The sequence below is a fragment of the Mastacembelus armatus genome, chromosome 13 (genome assembly GCF_900324485.2).
Source record: "Mastacembelus armatus chromosome 13, fMasArm1.2, whole genome shotgun sequence".
In the NCBI taxonomy this organism is placed as follows: Eukaryota; Metazoa; Chordata; class Actinopteri; order Synbranchiformes; family Mastacembelidae; genus Mastacembelus; species Mastacembelus armatus.
The window spans coordinates 10,397,860-10,412,854 of NC_046645.1; the positions used below are offsets into that span (position 1 = coordinate 10,397,860).

Here is a 14,995-nt window from a genome sequence, read left to right on the forward strand (position 1 = left end):
CTTGACATTTGCATGCACAGCATCAGAGGATATTTGCATAAGGTTGAGTCTTTAACTTTCTTCTGTAGTGTAACTGAGCACTGTCACTATTCTGCCAAGCTCGGTGAGGGGCACAGGGCTGCAAACACATGAATAAGCGGGTATGGATGGATGATGTCTCAGCTTTTTGAATCTATAACTGTGAACAGTCTGTAAACACTGTAGATGTACAGGGCTCTGTCTGTTAGCAGCACTTTCTGTATTCCTACATACATACTCCTATTGTCTTTTTCTTTGTTACTGCCATTTTTTCCCTTTCTTTCTCAGCTTGAGTGCCTTACTTCATATCTCAGTAGATTTTCTTAACCAGAACAGTGGGTTTGAATGTTCCCCAGTCATCTGACTAGAGTTAGTCCCTGCAACAGTCTGGGATGGCAGCAGCGGCTGACCCACACACACACACACACACACACACACACGCATACACATCAAGAACAATACCTTCTTTTTGCTGATTCAAGTAGGGGAGCTCCTAAAGGGGTTACAGTTTCTGTTCCACTCTGTCAGGAGAGTGCTCCTCAAGGCAGACACACAAACCTGTTACTTAAAAAGAGAGCATTTTTCGTGTCATTAAAATAATTCAAAGTAATGCAAATATAATAGAGTATATCAACAAATATGAAACAATATTGACAGACATGGAGAAAAAAACTTGATCTGATGTAATTGTGTCATTTTTACACCAATTTCTGTGTGCGAGCATCTGTTTATGTCGTCGAGCATGACAGGCGTGCTCAAAGAAGCAAAGCAATAAAAGCAATTCTGACTTTTGTAATATTCTTTGTTTTGCAGCTCAGAATGTGACGGTGGAGGAGATTCTCTCTTCCTACAAACAGGCCTGTCAGAAACTCAACTGTAAACCCATACCCAAAGTGCTCAAACAGATACAGGTAAGGCCCAAAACAATCACATGGACAGAATTATCGCCTCATATACACACACACAACATTTGCAGCTAGCCTAATACTGACATTATAACATTGTCTCCTTAGATTCTTTTTTTTTTTTTTCCTTCTTGCTTGTTTTTGTCTTGTTTTGTAACTCACTTCCCTCTGTTGGAAAAGGAACATGTCATTTCATCTGGTGAGGAAGAGCTGATCACATGGTCAGAGAAAAGGTGATGATTGAGAAGGTTGTTTCAGCTTCGACTGATGTTATTTGCTGCCTCTGGTGTAACATCGTAATCCCCTGCTAAATCCCTTGGCAGAGTGGAAAGCCATCAAAACCTAGACCTGCTGAGTTTTTTTTTTTTTTTTTTTTTTAAACCTCTCTGTAGAACCACATTGATGTGTCCAGTTCTTCTCCTACTGCACCTATACCTCACGTAACTGGCCAATTATGAAGTGGGTGTGAATGGATTATTATTTCTGTAAAGTTACTGAACACAAAGACACTCCATAACTAATGTGGGAAAGGTTTTCAGGGAAACACTATCAAGAGAATAAATGCTGCTTTAATCAATTTATTCTGAGTTATGAATCACACGCTGATACCAAGAGTGACCTTTGCATTTGTGTCTTTCCTCAGTAAACACACGTCTGCTGTGGGTCAGTTAAGGCTACATGATGTGTAAAATGTGTATTTTGTGGCAATCAAGTTTTTTGAAGTGAAATGTTAAATGAGATCACAGCTGCCTGAGCCACCTTGTGATTGACAGTATCATAAACTGTGAATAGTTACAGTCTGTGCTGATTTGCTGCTGTATATGAGACTGTAATGACTCAGAGTGGTTAGTCGACTAATGTGGCCAATCTTAGAGCAAATCAGGAGATTGTATTTCTGAGAGGAACAGACTGAGATGTTGCATGCTGATCTGTGTTTGTTGAAAAGATATTATCTCTGGTTTGGAGAAGTGGACCCATGGAAATTGAGTGAACTATGTGTGGATTCAACTTTATTCAGTCCCTGCTGGGAAGCTAAAACTAGCCAACAGCAGTCTGCAGATATCAGTTGCCTCTCAGTTTCTACCTTGTCTATGCTCAAAGGGAAAATTAAAGAAGCACTTTACACAACATTGGTAACCAAGATGTAATTAAGATCAAATTGAATAGGATCTAATCAAAATGAATACATTGTGGATTTTGTAAATGGATTCAATTTGAAATTTCAGTGCCAATAATCACAGAAGAGCCTTAACATTATGACTACCTGCCTCATACTGTGCACACAGGAGTCAATGCAGCAGTTGTTTGGTACTTGGTACTCTGCAGCTCACTCTGTGTCTCCTATGAATCCTTTTGCTGCCATAGTTATACTGACAGGAATAGCACACGTTCGTCTGCCGTTCAGTGAAAGTAAAAGGAGTGAAACCTGTGGTCATGACGACAAGTTAAGTTTTTTTTTTTTTTTAGACAAATTCAAGTCTCCACACTCTAGTTGTGATATTACCACCACAGCTGCTGAATCTTTCGCTTTATAGAAACCTATGCACAGTATATTTTCATCCACTTTAACTAAAATTCAAACAAAATGAAGCTTTTGAAAAAGATAAATGACATTTAGAAGTAGGTCAACCTCAGCATCAGTGAACTCTGGGTGCCCATCACCCTGTCGCTGGTTCACTGCTTGTCCTTCCTTAATTATTATGCAACTTTTGGTCATACCACCCACTGTAGAACCCGAACACCCGATAAGCCCTGCACTTTGGGAGATACTCTGACCCAGTCATCTAGGACCACAGCTGGGTCCTTGTTAAAGTCACAAAGATCTGATCTGTTTAGCTAACTGCTGATTATCAGCTTGGTGTGTGGGTCTCCAATCCTCAGGTCTTCAGCTGACCTGAGACCTCCTGCCTATTAAGGCCATATATGATTCTGATCACTTACTCATCGAACCATACAGTGACCGTTTATGTCCTCCACAGAAGCCTCTGCAATTGTTTTTTCTACTCATTTGTTTAGGTTATTCCTTTAATCTGTCATCTCTGTATGTATTGCAGTTTCCATGAAGGATGTTTCTGGTTTCTTTGTGGGCTGAGGGATATGTGGTTTTTGCCCTGCTACTGGATTCTTTTTTTTTTTTTTTACCATACATTGACAGGTATTTCCACTGCCCATAAGGGGCATCACTCATGTGAATATGTCAAAAGAAATAGAGTTCTATAATAGTTAGAGCCTATTTCTAAGAAAAACTCAGCTCTTTTTTGTCTAGGTAAACAAAAGAGCTATTACCGACCATTTTAATGCTGCATCTGATAGTTCTGGTACTATGTTACTGTGCAGTTCCTCTCTCTTTGCTTTTATTTGTGTGGGAATGTTCTGTAACTAAACAGGTTCCCCTCTAGTCAGACTGACAGAATAGAGGAGTTGGCAGCGCCAGCCTTTGCAGCACGGGCACATTAGCACTTTCTCCTGTTTCCTCTGTCACACAGTCACTGTGGGACATACTCATAAATCCAGGACCTCTGCACTAGAGTTTTGTAGCGGGAAGCTTTTCTTCATGTGTGATGGCAAGTAAAGTGATGGTAAAGTGAGCCAAAGATGAAAACACATTTGTGATTCAGGAGACTGCAAAGAAATCCTCACACCCCAAGGTCACTTGAGGAAAAAAAGATTAGGTTAACATCTCAGCTACTTGTGGAAATGCACATCAGTGTGCTGAGCTACTTCATTTAGCCTGATGCTCTCTGTACATTTCCACTGCCACTGGACAGAGCTGACCCACCTTATCCCTTTCCTTCCTCTCTTTTTTTTTTTTTTTTTGCATCTTGGTAATTGCTCATTTTGGCATTGTCTGGCCCTCCTCAGTTTCTCGCCACTGCTAGCTGATCCAGTACAGCACGCTCTCATTTCTGCTTAGTCATCCCTGCAATAACCAGCCACATAAACAAGCCAGCCAGACCAAATGGCTGGTCAGTGAGAGGGGGGTAAGCCAGAGGAGTGCAGTCATTTACTGTTCTTTCCCTTTTCACTCTAAAGTCCATATATACTGTATACATGGTAGTTTGCCAGCAGCCCTACAGGTTATATACTTTTCTAGCCTCTCTTGTTTATGTCTCTGTGTGTTTATAAGGGTCAGTGTTTAGCAGATGCGTGTGGAATGCATGTTGTGCTGTTACTCCCACTGAAGTCTTACGACCTGGACACTTGGTGGTCTTATGTCACATTTCTGCTGCTGTAATTGTTAGGGTGCAAGTGCATTCCCCACTACCCTACATTTTTCCTCACCAGCAACTAGGATATACACTTGCTCACCCTAAAGACTAATGGTCAGTCATATTCCATAGGGAATATACAGTAAGTGCTCTCGCTGCAAACATCACATGTACCATCAGCATGTACCGTGCTGACACTTACCTAACAAGGGTTGGACCCTCCAAAGTCCACATTTAGACACTAAATATGCCAGTGTGCTGACAATTCATTTCAAAGGCGTCTGTCTCTCTTTCTCTCTAAATGTTGCAGACAGTGCAGCTTGTTTTTGTCTAAGAGATTTAAAATTTGAGTATGTCAAATGACATTTGTACATTTTAGAGTGGTGGTTAAATGATTACAGCAAATGCCACATAACTGCAAGTTTAAGTCAGTTTGATTCCATCTGGGAACTTCAATAGCAGTGCTCCTCTTCCCATGTTTTCTCTTTATATTTGTGTACAGTTCACTGACAAATAAAGGCAAAAATGCCAAAAAAATACTGATTTACAGGTCACTTTCTCTAGACCAATCAAAAGGCTACTGTAATGGTAGAATAATGGAAACTATATAGTAGCTTACATGATATGCATTGTTATCAACTTTTGAAAAACAATCTTAATACATGATTTCATTTTGTCTTTTTGGGTTATGGAGTACATCCACAGCACGATGGAGTTTGCAAGATATGAAGGGACTAAAACATAGTGTAGAAAGTTTCATCACAGTTTTTAATGAACAAGATCAGTAATGGAATCAGTAGCTTCATTTAATCCACCCACAAAACACACATACACCCATACTACCACTCATGCAGAGGCACACTGAGTCATGGACTATTCTGGGTTCTGACAGCTTTGTCAGAGAGGTATTTACACTGATAAAGTCATTCCTACTGACAGGGCACTCAGGTCAATTGTATGTGAAGGTTGATTTGCTGGGACTGCTTGTGTTCACACATTCTACACAATCTGGATGCTAAAGAACAGCCATACTTGTGTTTTTGAGATATTTTAATCCATGCTGGACTGTCAGTGACTCTAAACCAGTATCTTTATGTTTAACCACACACACAGAAGTGAGGGCGGTGTGGAAAGAGGCCAGAGGTTATGAAGTTCATGCTGAAAGGACCGGGCAGTCAACTAGAGAGCGGGATTTGCTGTTGCAAATTTTGAGGACAGCTCTAGGTTTTTATGGTTGCATGGGTGGCTGGGTGCTTTAGCAGGGTAAGAGGTTAAATGCCTGTCCACCCTTTGATCAGGATAGATGACATGACTGAACACAGACACAACAGCAGCTCATGTTCAGATTTTAAAAATCAGCTCAAACAGACTACATCTTGCACTAAACTGGAAACAAATTGCTGCTTCGCCTTTTTATTCTTAAGTGAACAGAAGCTAGTGAAGTGAGCTATTTGCAGTTTGCTTGTTTGTGGTAATGCAAAAAGTCAACTTTTAGTGACATTATTTATTTTTGTTTCTGAAGGAATTGAAAGACCTGACACAGCGAAATGAATGCTTAGAGCTGAAAGGTAAGCACCAAAGCAACAGCCTGTCAACACTATAAACTTAACTTGTGGAAATCAAGCTTGCTTTATACTGTGAGAATAATTTCTCAAATTTCACACACCTTTTCTGTAATAATGTACTGAGTACTGTTACAATACAGCTGCACTAACCAGATGTGTTTCTGTCTTTAAGGTGAGAAGCTGGACTACAAAGCATGTGAGTCTCTGGAAGAGGTTTTAAAGAGGGTCCAGTTTAAAGTGATAGACCTGGAGCAGACCAATCTGGATGAAGATGTAAGAATATGCTGTTTAAAAATTCTCTCTCTCTTTCTCATTTATTTCTCTGTGCAGCAAGCACGCTTCCATCTTTTCTTCATTCATGTCTGTCTCATTCTCTGATTGTTGTCACTGGCAAGATGTTGAGTGTTTGTCAAGGGTTTTCTAATTATTACAGATGTCCACTTGTGTAAACACCATTAGGGACGTTTGGGGCTGTACACACGCTAAGATGAAGAGAGTGATGTAGTATGAAACAGAGGGGCACAGGTCATGACCACTTCCTGTCACACAAACCTCCAGATATACTGACTAGTACTGTATCACACACAGGCACAATGTCTACTTTTAGCCCCAGGGACACAGGCTAAGTTTGTTTCATTTAGGAATGGTGATTTTAATTACCATCTCATTATTTTATTCTTTAAGTGGTGGTACATTCAACCTTAAACTGCAGAATTGATTTAGGCCACAATCTCCCACTGTTGATGGTCTGATAATTGAAGTCTTTAAAGATAGTAGTGGATATTTGGGCAGATCCACACTGTCAAATAACTACAGTTTGAAATTGTTTTTCCCATGAGAGTGACAATGAAGGTACCTTGTAGAGTATTTGATCACTTGTAGTGCTATGGAGCAATGTCTTTAAGATTTTGTTTGTGTTGTTGCACGCATACGCACATGCACACTGGTGGCATGATCCACCCTGTCAGTAGTTTTATTGAGCTCTTGCACCCCCCATTTTTAGGTTGGTCCCTTAGCTTCTGTTTCTTCTTACTGGCTACATCATCAGCTCAGACAGCCTAATATACACTTCTCAAAACACCTTCACATTATTGAGGAGTTCATAAAACCTGACAATACCAAATACAAACACAACACAACAATAAGCCCATGTAAATGAAATCTGAACTGTCCAGTGTATCAACAACAACGTCATGACCAGCTGAACCAAGCGTGTAGCAGAACTGATCTGATTACTCACTGCTTTGTGAAAGACATTTTGATGCGTGTCAGACTGCTGCTCAGATATTTGGCTGAAATGTAGTTGTAAGGTGATCACAAGCACCAAATGTTAACATGACACAATCCCACTTCTGATGCAAACAGGTAGTCAAAAGCAAAAACAACAGAATGAGAGCATTTCCTTTTTTCTGAACCACAAAAGGTCAGTACTTTTCCACTGATTAGTCATGGAAATGTGTGTAGCACTTCACCAACAAAGGAATGTAAGAAGACTGTAGCAAGCAAACATGGACGTAAACAACATATTGAACACATTTGTCCAAGATCTTGGCACTGCTAATATTTTATGATTTATTCAACACACTTGTTAGGCCTCAAAGATACAATACACACAGTACACTTCATTGAAAAACAGTTAGTGTAAATAAATGTAATATGTAACAAACCCCCACATACACCTCCTTGAACCCACATAAACAGCATCAGGGAGCTAATAAAACGGGCATTTAACACAGCCTAAGCCATTACTACCTATTTCTTTTCCTTTCGGCTGCTCCCTTCAGGGGTCGCCACAACAAATCATCTGCCTCCATTTAGCCCTATCCTCTGTATCCTCCACACCAACTATCCTCATGTCCTCCTTCACTACATCCAAGAACCTCCTCTTTGGTCTTCCTCTAGGCCTCCTTCCTCGCAGCTCTAACCTCAGCATCCTTTTACCAATGTATTCACTGTCCCTCCTCTGAACATGTCCAAACCATCTCAATCTGGCTTCCCTGGCTTTTTCTCCAAAACATCTAACGTGAGCTGTCCCTCTGATGTCCTCATTCCTGATCCTATCCATCCTTGTACCTAATGATATATTTTGATCATATGGATTTGTTAACAGGTAGCAACAGTGTCTCAATCAGTAGCACTATTATAAAGCATATATACCTTCATAGCTTCTTCTGCCACTTTTTAAGAGAGGGCATTTCTCCTTTTCCTCTACTTGTGGAGTTTAACTTTGTGAAACACCAGCACTCTCCTAAAAGAAAAACATCATGACTTATTAGAAATAGCCGCTGTTTAAAGACATAGTACTATGTAGTGGTATACATAATGAGAGACCATGCAGGTTTTCTTATTAGTACACAAAGCGGCAAAATGCAAGCAGTTATATTAATGAAGAGTACTACAAAAATTTTTGTTTTAGAAAATGCACACAGCTTAGACGCGCACACACACACACACACACACACACACACTCACACACAGTGGCGTACTCACTCACCCAAAGCAACGATGCCCCAGAAATGCTGAATGAGTCAGTGACTGATTCAACATTGAGCCCCATCTTAGTCTGAGAGAAGTGTCTCACTTCAGGCTCCGATGAAATTAGATGCTGAAATGAAGAAACATTGAGGAAGTGAAGCTGGTTGAAGCGAGACTGGAGGAAGGTGGGATAGAAAAGGAATTGAATGAGGATGTGAGAGGATGGATTCATCCCTCAAGTGGATGTGAAAGACTTGTAGTTGATTGCTTAACTTGGCAAAGTCCCATGTCTGCAGCAGTCATGTGTTGTTGAGAATGATATGGGACAATAAAAGAAGAAAAATTGTTTTGGAGAAATGTTTAAAGAGGCATAGGGAGGAGCAGGCATGGGGAGTATAACACAGTCTGGCTTTTATTGGCCTGGCTGTGACTCATCTTCCCCCACCCTGTAGATAAACACACTTGTGTATAGTCCATACACACACATGCACACAAAGGGGAAAAGGTTATAAGATGCTATGCAGTAGCCTGTTTGAGTTTGCTCAATCTCATATCCTCATCTCACCATTTTAATCTGGATCACTTCTTGCAGCACAGGAGTCCTAACCAATGTCTGGCTGACACTAGGAACACAGATTCCACATGAAAGCTAATGACTCTGTAACCATTTTCCATCACTGTATACTTAGATTTGTGATGAAAGCAAATGAGAAAGAAAAGCCAAATAACCAACCATCCACCTTCACTCCAGTGTCAGAACCTGTCAATGTACCAGTGATGAGATTAAAACACTCTGATTGCTTGAGTGCACATCAACCTTAGGCTGTATTACCTAACACTACACTGCAGTCCTGCATCTCCTCCTCACTAAACACTGTTTTGTACCCCCTTATTTTAATTTTTGCACATTTTTCAGTCTGTGATGAATGACATTGTCATATATTAGCTCATTACTTTACAATTAGCCTTAATTAATGCTAAACATTTGGTAGTTCCATATTCTCCAACACGATGCTGTACTGCTTTTCTCTATATTTTCTATATCTTTGTATACTGAATATTTTTTGAAATTTGGGCTGTAGGTCAGACAATGAAGGAACTTTGAAATGTTACTTGATGCTTTTTGTTCCACTGCAATACAGAATGGAATATTTAAACCATTCATTCCCAAAATCTTCTGCAAAACTCTGAGAAGTTTGAGCTCTGTCATGTTTCAGATGTCAGTCACTTGTTAGCAGTTTCACCAAATAGGATTTCTCAGAGGGTCTGCATTCATTTTGCTGCAGGACCAGTACAAGTAAATTTTGCTGATGTAGTTTTACTTAACAAATCTAAAAGAGGGGTGGTGTTACATTTTTAATTTTCACATTAACAGTTTATAGTTCAGCTGAATCTGTTTTTGTATTTACTTGCAACAGTAGACAGGAACACCGACAGGTGTCTCTTTACCCCCAACTGAGGCCCTCATGGAAACACCTCAACACATCTCATCTATCCAGAGGGACTGTTACCATGACAACTGCAGCTGCTCCATGCTGCATCTTGTAACATGTCTCCCAGGGATTTGAAACTGTGACCAGCTGTGAGCTTTGTTTAAACTGTTGGATTTTAATCTGAAATGTCTCAGTAGTTACCATATTTCTCCTGTTCTTCTTGGTTTCTGTTGCTCTGTGCTTTCCAGGGTGCATCAGCTCTGTTTGACATGATAGAGTACTATGAGTCAGCCACACATCTCAACATCTCCTTCAACAAGCACATTGGCACACGTGGATGGCAGGCCGCAGCTCACATGATGAGGAAGGTGAGAGCTCATCCTCCTTTACGATGGATCATCATGTGAAGACTGAAAGTAACATTACATCCACATCTACAGCACTTGATGTTAAATTATCTTAGCTTTTCATAGATGTTAACTGGCTGCCTGCATTTTTGTACTTTGTCTCAGCTGTTTTTTCCATTTTAGTGGAGTGAAGCTGAATTTAATCCATAAATTGTTATGCCAGATGACAGCGACACTGTAAGCTGTTTCTTATTAACCGTAGTAGAACAAGTTAGACGTCTACAGCAAACAGAGATATTTTGTCCATTGGAAGAAACTGTTTTACTCGTCAGCAGTTTCAGTTTATGATTCTAGAGATACTGCAGGTTGACTTTGCATTAAATATTGTGATTGTCATGTCTATCTTTACTGTTTTATCATAGTTCTCATTTTCAAAGAGTCTTTAGGGTCTGATTTTCATCATGAAAAATAGGTTATTCAGTAAATTAGTCGACATTGTCATCCATTTACTACTGCATCTATAATAACAATTAACAAGAGGTTAGTGGATGGTGAATTCAAAATAAAAATTAAAGCATCTGACTTAACAGTGGTAGAAAATGTTTGTGTGCCTTACCTCATGATCCACTCAAAGATTGTATGTACAATGTGACAAACATTATTTTACACATGATTTTTGATTTTAGTGTGTGCACCTTTATTCATGCATATGAAATTAACTGTATCTCTGCTGTTGTTTTCCCCTAGACAAGCTCTCTTCAGTATCTCGATGCCCGTAACACTCCTCTGCTGGACCACTCGGCTCCCTTTGTAGCACGAGCGCTCAGGATTAGTGGCAGCCTGGCAGTCCTCCACCTGGAGAATGCTGGCCTGTCTGGCAGACCACTTATGTTACTGGGTAAGACAGACACAGTGTCAGTGGGGTGATTGTAATAGAGGAGGGGTCTTTTTCTTTCACACCCCACATTCATCCAGAGAATCCTGAGCCATGATTTTAGACTGCTATTCCTGACCATTTCTTTCTTCTTTTCCTAACCTTCCTCTATGTTCTAATTTTCCTGTTAGCTACTGCTCTGAAGATGAATATGAACCTACGGGAATTGTATCTGGCAGACAACAAGCTCAATGGCCTACAGGACTCAGCACAGCTAGGCAACTTGCTCAAATTCAACTACAACATCCAAATCCTGGACCTGCGCAACAACCACATCCTAGACTCTGGTACCCAGCACTGATAGAGCACTAACACATACAAGTAGCTTTATTGTCCTTTAGCCTTATATGTTTTCTCAAGGTGGAACCATTTTGTGAAAAAGATTTGTTTCTTGTGCACACACCTCTCATAGCTCTTTTACAAATTCTGATGTAAGTTTATTGATTACTGACGAAATGAGGTCATCACAGCAAAATGAAAAGAGCCCAACAATAGAATATAATCAGTGTTACATATTGTGCAAAGCTACAGTATGTGTGCAGGCATGCGGAGCAGTACAAGCCCTAACCTAAAGTTTTCAGAATGGGCCTTCTCTGAATTTACCAGCTACAGACAGATGACATTAAACGGAAATAATACATTTAGATTACTGTCTAGGGCATTAAAACTTAGCAAATGCTTTACATGCAACAATATGAAGACAATACAAATAATCTGCTGCTAATGCACCAGGCTCCCACATTTATTTTAGCTCTCACAAGATTTTATTTTTATTTTTTTTTTTTTTTGAATTAAAAGAATGTGCCTGTTTTGGCTCCTGGCCTTGCTTCTCTTCACAGGTTTGGCTTATGTGTGTGAAGGACTAAAGGAGCAGCGGAAAGGCCTCGTCACTTTGGTGCTATGGAACAACCAGCTTACACACAACGGCATGGGCTACCTCGCTGCTGCACTGGTACATGCACATGCACAAACATTATCAGAGGTTAAATGAGAAAACACTGGTTCTGTGTGTGACACCTCAGGCAGGGATAATTCAATTTCCTCCTCATCTATCATGGACATTACCAAAATAGAGCTCTGCTGTTTGCTATACCCCTCATCTGTTCAAATCTGATGATGTTCCACAGCTGGGCCTCAGCTTACTTCTACATGTGCACATTGTCACTGTAGCTCAGCCCCAGCTGCACCTGGTATGGGTTTTGTTGGTTCAATAAATAAAGTCTAACAATGGGGGGGGGGCGTTATCTTTGCTGGAATAATGGCAGGCGGTAATCCAACTGTCCAGCAGTCTGCCCTTTCACCAGCATTAAAGTGCAAAGGGATGATTAGCTTCTGAAAACCAAATTTTACCAGGAACATGTACCAGCAACTGTTTATTGTCCTTGTGCCAGAATGAGCATGTTAGAACAAGCAACACTACAGACCTTGTATTTATTATGTAGCTAGGAGAGTGTTTTATATTTGCATTTCACTAAAGAAAGCACTACCTGATTTCTTTGTGTAAACTCGGGAGTAACAGGTGTGTAGGTGAGATGTGTGCTGTGTAAATGCATGTTATGTCTGATCCAAAAGGATATTTCCACATAGGATTCTCATTAATACAGCTGAGATTTTATGTTTTCATATCTCGCTCTGTAAACAGATGCAAACAAGTGCTGGTTTTTCTGCACCACTGTTTCCCACATTTTAAGTTTGATTTCATAGCAGTTTTATTATAAATAATTTATTACTAGTCATTGGTTGCAGCTCTGTCACTGAGTGATAAAGTCCTTCTTTTACACTCTCTTCTCCCATGGGACATGGGTGTATTGTTTTTAGCTCTGCAGTGTTTCCATTTAGACACTGCTGAGTCATTACAGTCTTAGCCGTGTTAGAGGAAGATCATGTGTTTTTCTGATGTTTATCCAAATGTTAATGTGTTTGTGGTGTATTATTAGAACCAACAAAATGTTATAAACATGTCAAAAATAACATCATTGCATGGCTATCATTCTGCAAGTGCAAGAGCTCCCTTTTGTTCAGCATGACTGTAGCCATAAATTTGGTCCAGTTTTAATTTATATAATATTACTTTTCAATAACAAATTGTTGTAAAAGATTAAAGGTATAGAAGTTAATGGTTAAGCAAGAATTTATTAATAAAATGTGCTTTTTGCTTATTAACTTTTAATGGATCAAAGTGTTTCATGTTTCATTCTCTTACATAGCTGTCTGTGTAGCTCATGTAATGTGTCCTTGATGCAGAAAGCAGTAGCCATGTCTGTGTAGAACAATAGCTCATGCAGATGGAAATATTTTTTTATTCACAGGATAGGAGGTATTTGAATATTCAAGTAGTGCTTTTCAATTTAAGATTTTAAGTTGTAAAATGAGGGTAGTGGCAAGCATGAAGTGACTGGTAATTGTTGAAGATCACGAAGATTTTCTTAAAGAATTGTTAATTAGGGTGAATTATAGCACAGCAGAGCATTCATTAGTAGAAGGTTTTGCTTCTAACACATAAATTGCTGCATTTTTGAGCTCTTCCAAGAAATCTGTCTGATGGTGTTTTATACAGAGGCTTGTGAGAGACACCCAAAATAGTCTGAACTCTCCAATCACACTGAAAGAACATCCCATGACTGTCTTGGCTGCTGATTCATTACCCTGAAGATAACCGCAGTGTAGCTGGTATCCACAATGCAATGAGATGGTAACAACATTCAGCAGTACCCAGTAAAAGGAGGAAACAGACTATTCAGTGAAAAAAAATCATAGACTTTTAGGCCCAGTTAGAATATTTTTAAAATGCTTTTAAAAGGAAATTAAAAATGATCGACATACATGTTTTTAAAAACACAGCCGTCAATTACATCTTTATGTAAGCATTAAATGTTTTAACATTAGCTAACTGGGCAGATCATTTGTACAATTCTTGTAAATCCGCTCAATGGGCAGTAAACTGTGTGGGGAAATACAGAATCTCTTTCAGAGGAAATCAGTGATGACTCTTAACTCTCTACAGTAAAGAAATAGGCAACCCACAAAAATCCTAAATATGTTATTTAAATACAAAGAAATAGTCAGTTCTGTTATTTTTAATACTGAACACAAACATCTATCTCTTCAAGTTCACAAAACTCTTCATTCTTTATTTATTGTTTCTTTCAGCCATGCACCCAGAGTCTGGAGACCCTGAACCTCGGCCATAACTCGGTGGGTAACGAAGGTGTCCACAAGCTGAAAGATGGATTAATCGCCAACCGCTCTGTGCTCAGGCTGGGCCTTGCTTCTACCAAACTGTCCTGTGAAGGTGGGAATTGGTGTCTGTGTGCTCCTATTTCTGTGTTTGTGTTGGATTTTTGCATGTCTGACTTTGTTCTGTCATTCTCTGCTGTAGGTGCTGTGGCTGTGGCTGAATTTATTGCTGAGAGCCCCAGACTGCTGCGGCTGGACCTTCGAGAGAATGAGATCAAGACAGGTGGACTGATGGCCCTGTCGCTCGCCCTGAAAGTCAACACCTCTCTGCTGCGTCTTGATCTCGACAGGGAGCCCAAGAAAGAAACTGTGAGCATGGGGAAAAGGCATGGAGAATGGGATAGCGAAGAGGAGGTAAAGGGCCGGATAAAGTCTAAAACAGACGTGTTCATGCGCACGTCTCTGTTTATCTTATATTGGGGTACTGAACAGGCAAACATGTTCACATATGTGTGTCTGCATGTATGATCTGAGCAGGCTCAGACAAAATTTATGTCAAGGGTCATCCTTGCAGCTATACTGGTTCAGAGTTTTGGCTTTAAGGTATAATATCAAAGTTTTTCTCGTCAAAAAAGGACCAAAACCGACAAAGAATCAATCTACAATTGAGTATTATTCAAACCCTAATAACCCAAAACCAAATCAAAATGAATTAACCTTATTTAGAAGGAAAAAATATTTATATGATCTTTTTTCAAGTTTGATGCGTTCAGTTGGAACGAATAAGTTTGGGGTTAGAAACAAGGCAGAGAAGTCAGACAGTATTGAGAGATGGAATAATGCAACTTTGATTTTGACCGTTTTCACATATTCTTTTGACAACAACAACAAAGAAAAACACCAGCCTTAGCCCGTTTACTTAATAGACAGTG

At 39.8% G+C, this 14,995-nt stretch overlaps 1 protein-coding gene across 2 annotated transcripts in view; it reads left to right on the top strand.

Moving 5' to 3' along the window:
- Window positions 1–14,995, top strand: part of ppp1r37 (protein phosphatase 1, regulatory subunit 37) — a 35,274-nt gene that overhangs the window by 15,236 nt on the left and 5,043 nt on the right. Inside the window, exons 2-10 of one of the 2 annotated variants that reach the window (XM_026298717.1) lie at window positions 832–929; window positions 5,655–5,700; window positions 5,870–5,970; window positions 9,854–9,973; window positions 10,700–10,850; window positions 11,018–11,173; window positions 11,726–11,838; window positions 14,037–14,178; window positions 14,266–14,477. In XM_026298717.1, coding sequence (XP_026154502.1) covers window positions 832–929; window positions 5,655–5,700; window positions 5,870–5,970; window positions 9,854–9,973; window positions 10,700–10,850; window positions 11,018–11,173; window positions 11,726–11,838; window positions 14,037–14,178; window positions 14,266–14,477 — 1,139 coding nt within the window. The remainder of the gene's footprint in view (window positions 1–831; window positions 930–5,654; window positions 5,701–5,869; window positions 5,971–9,853; window positions 9,974–10,699; window positions 10,851–11,017; window positions 11,174–11,725; window positions 11,839–14,036; window positions 14,179–14,265; window positions 14,478–14,995) is intronic. The other variant, XM_026298718.1, reaches the window with a different exon arrangement.